General features: G+C 47.6%; 1 protein-coding gene across 1 annotated transcript; it reads right to left on the bottom strand.

Moving 5' to 3' along the window:
• Positions 1-322: 322 nt before the first annotated feature.
• LOC144826252 (cholesterol 25-hydroxylase-like protein 1, member 2) lies at positions 323-2,009 on the bottom strand. Its single transcript, XM_078684617.1, has one exon. The coding sequence runs from the start codon at positions 1,780-1,782 to the stop codon at positions 841-843; it is 942 nt and encodes a 313-aa protein (XP_078540743.1). The 5' UTR covers positions 1,783-2,009; the 3' UTR covers positions 323-840.
• Positions 2,010-3,698: the final 1,689 nt, after the last annotated feature.

The raw sequence follows: 3,698 nt of genomic DNA, 5'->3' as shown, positions 1-3,698 counted from the left end.
GATGAATGGCGTTAAGAGCACTTTGTGTACACAGTGAAAGGATGTGTACCACTCCAAAAAAAATGCTCAAGGTAAAACATTTTTACCTTTGAAGCGCAATAGACACTTTCGGAAGTCAGGTAACCATCTGCTGAGGGCACACACCATATCAAATTGCTAAACTTACCTTAAAAAGGATGATAGACAGACAGACAGACAGACAGACAGACTAGACAGATAGACAGATAGACAGATAGACAGATAGATAGATAGATAGATAGAAGCAAGCATCTTTCAACCATGCATTCACTCAAAGAAACCCCCACCTACAAAAATGTTCAGCAGGACACAAAGATACCAAATGCTAACATGCATAAACGCTAAATGAATCACCAAAATTGCTCAAGGACTCGCAGATATATTTTCATCTTATTCGCTTAACCTTTCTCTGTTTAACCAGCAATAGCTCATAATTCGTTGCCATTTCTGACAGTGGATACACATACATACTTTATAATTTGTAACCCGAAACTCTTTTCCAAAAAGGAATATCTGTCCTGGGTCGAAGTCCACATACATTACAGGAACGTACTCAGGAGGTGTAAAAGAAGGCAATGGATTATTTGAAAAACGGAGCAATTTAGTTCCGTGCCTTGAAGTATTTTTATGCACAGGGACGGTGGACGGTGTACAATGCACATCTACATAGGTCGCTTTAGTCTGAATCATATCGGTTTCAAGGAATGATTAGCAAGATGTCAGTAGTTCCCTAGTCTGTTCTCTCATGTTAGATCTGTATTACCTGGAGCCATAAACTACAGTTTAGTACATTAGAATGGCCAGTTCAGAGGAGCCAGTTTTTCATCTGTCCTTCTTCTCCTCTGCGGTTCGCTCTGTTGGATCGACCCCTTCATCGTATAAAGCATCCATGCGGCTGCTGATGCAGCAGGTTCCGTTGGGAAGGACGGGTTCCAGGTAGCCTTTGGCGAAGCCAAATTCTGCATGCGTCCCAAAGAGTTTGTCCCAGTGTGCGAAGTGAGGTGCATAGTTGCTCATGGGTTTTTGATGGTGCATGTCGTGTTTTGTGGGCCCCCCATAGATGCCAAATGGGACCAGGCGTGAGGTTGACCAAGGCAAGTCATAACCACTATGGTCTTCCACTGACACGTAGACGTGAAATAGCATGAAAACCCAGGTGGTGAGCAGGTGGCACCGCAGGAGGATGGGATTGGCGGTGGTCCAGAACCCGACAGTGATCAGTTCCCATCCGCCCAGGCACTGGGTGGCCAAAGAAAAAGGAGCGATGTAGTCATGGTGACGAGCATGGAACGTCTTGTAGAGCCACCTATTCTTGTGATGGATCAGGTGCCATATGAAGTACTGGAAATCAAAGAGAAGTAAACTTCCTACCACCCCGGCAGCCATCTCGGGGATGCTTGGACACTCTTCTGGGAGGGGGGTCGGGGGTCTCCAGTACCACTGCGCTACTGACGCCGGAAAGATGTAGAACAAGTGATTGTGTAGGGTCACACCAACACAGTTCAGGATCATGGCAGCTGTTGGGTTCCGGTTCTGCTGAATTTTGTACTTGTGGATGTAAGACCATTTCCTCCCCATGATATTGAAGATTAGGTAGGGAATGCAGAACAGGGCGTATGAAGACACCGTTAGGATCACTGGGAAAAGGGGCGATCGCAAGGCATCCGAGTAGTTGAACCTCATGTAGTCCCACAGAGGCTGGAGTAAAGGTCCCCTGGAAAGAAAAGTCTCAAAAAGTTGAGATGAGTCAATCACTAAATCCATCTTGAAGACGCCCTCGGCAAAAAAACGTTTGATGTTCAGTGCAGCATCTTCAGAATGCCTTGAGTGCGTTTTAATCCCGAAGAGGAATTTGTCCTTTCATGCAAGTGGCAGCACGGAAACCCCAGACAATCAGTCGCTCCTCCCTACTCCTGGGCTCCCTGACAACCCGTGCTGGCACTGTCAGGCTCAAGTGACATACAGGAGCTGCGTTAAAGGGGCCGCTGATGTCCGCCTGATCCTTCTGCACGCGCCAGACGAGAAGTGTGCAATGCTCGAGCTTCTCGGCTCACCTCGTATCACTTGCATCAGCACCAGAGTAGGGAAACTGCAGAACGTGACCTGGTTATTTTCAATTTACAACGAGAACTCGTGTTTTACACAAAATGAAACACATACTATATTTTTCAAATCTTCATTTTTATCTGCAAATTAGCTTCAACATATCATTTATAAAACCTTGCTAAAATTATTATATATAGCTGCTCTTGGTGAACCACAATTAGTTGATAAGAACCACATCTCAAACAAAAACAGGAGAGTGACGGTTACAATCCTCAAATCGTTCACAAGAAACTGACTTCAAATAAAATCCTTGAAAATGAAGGATACTAATTCTGCAGTTCTCAAGGCATGCTGGGGCATATTTACAAGCCCCTTGTGCCCCTTTTGCGTCATTTTTAACATGGGGAAAGTGACGCAAAAGTGGCGCAAGGGGCTTGTAGATCTGCCCCGCTGTATTGTTCTTTCAGCATATGGCCCCCTGAAACGTATTGGATGTCGGTTGTTAACATGGGCGCACCACACCCTGAACTAGTCCTCAACTGTGAACGCTTACTTAGAACCAGAAGCAGCGAGCAGCTCCCAGCACGGGGGTCCGCAGAGCGAGATGAGGCGGACGGCCATTAATGAGGTGCGCGCAGTCAGTCAGGTATGCAGTAGCGGAGGGGGCGAGCAGCGGCTTGAGGTGGGCGGAACGCCTTCCACTCACAGAGCCAGCAGAGGAGAATAACTGGAGAGAGGACAGGTTGCTCCTCTGCTAGGATGGTAGCTGAGCATATTGGGCTATCGCAGGTGGAGACTGGAGAGGTCTGCTCGCCCCTCTGTTTTATTGCACTAGGACAGGTGTCCCGAGGGGAGGGGCAGGGCCGGACTGGGGACGCACAGCAGCCCTGGCAAAAATGATAAATTCAGTCTCCATTTGCCACAACTGCAGGGTTGGATTGGGATCGAAAATAGGCCTGGACATCCTTAAAAAGAAGTGGCCCGCATTTTTCAGATTGCACCGTTCGCAAAACATTGCTTCAGTGTTTTAAGTATTACTAAAAGGATGGAGGTTTCTGTGAAAGAGGCATGTTTTATTAACTTCACTGAGATACAAAAAAATGCTAATGTTGCCCAGGATTCTTTTTGCACTGATTGGTTCACAATGGTGAACCATACCACCTGAATATAAGTGAGGACACTTCTGCTCCGGCCCACTGCCCCTGCTCAATCTGTATACATTAATGGGCCAGCTCAGCGAGAGACTAGGAATGACACCTCTGGCCCCATTGGTAACAGGTAAGTAATAGAGGCCCAACTGTCTCCGGAAGGGCCGCTAAGGCCCCAACGGGGCCACTGACGTCAAGTCAAGTCAAGTCAAAATTTGTATAGCGCACTAGTCACCCAGAGGGTCTCAAGGCACTTTGGGGAGGGGGGTTGAGTTATTTATCAAACAGCCAGGTTTTGAGTTGTTTTCTGAAGGAGAGGTGGTTCTGTGTAAGGCGGAGGTGGGTGGGGAGAGAATTCCAGGTTTCGGCCGCTAAGTAGGAGAATGATCTTCCTCCCATGGTGGCTCTTCGGATTCGTGGAATCGCAGCGAGGGCTTGATTGGATGATCGTAGTTGGCGGGTGGGGGTGTAAAAGGTCAGGCGCGT

Source organism: Lissotriton helveticus, chromosome 3_2 (genome assembly GCF_964261635.1).
Source record: "Lissotriton helveticus chromosome 3_2, aLisHel1.1, whole genome shotgun sequence".
Lineage (NCBI taxonomy): Eukaryota > Metazoa > Chordata > Amphibia > Caudata > Salamandridae > Lissotriton > Lissotriton helveticus.
This window is presented reverse-complemented; position numbering and strand designations above follow the sequence as displayed.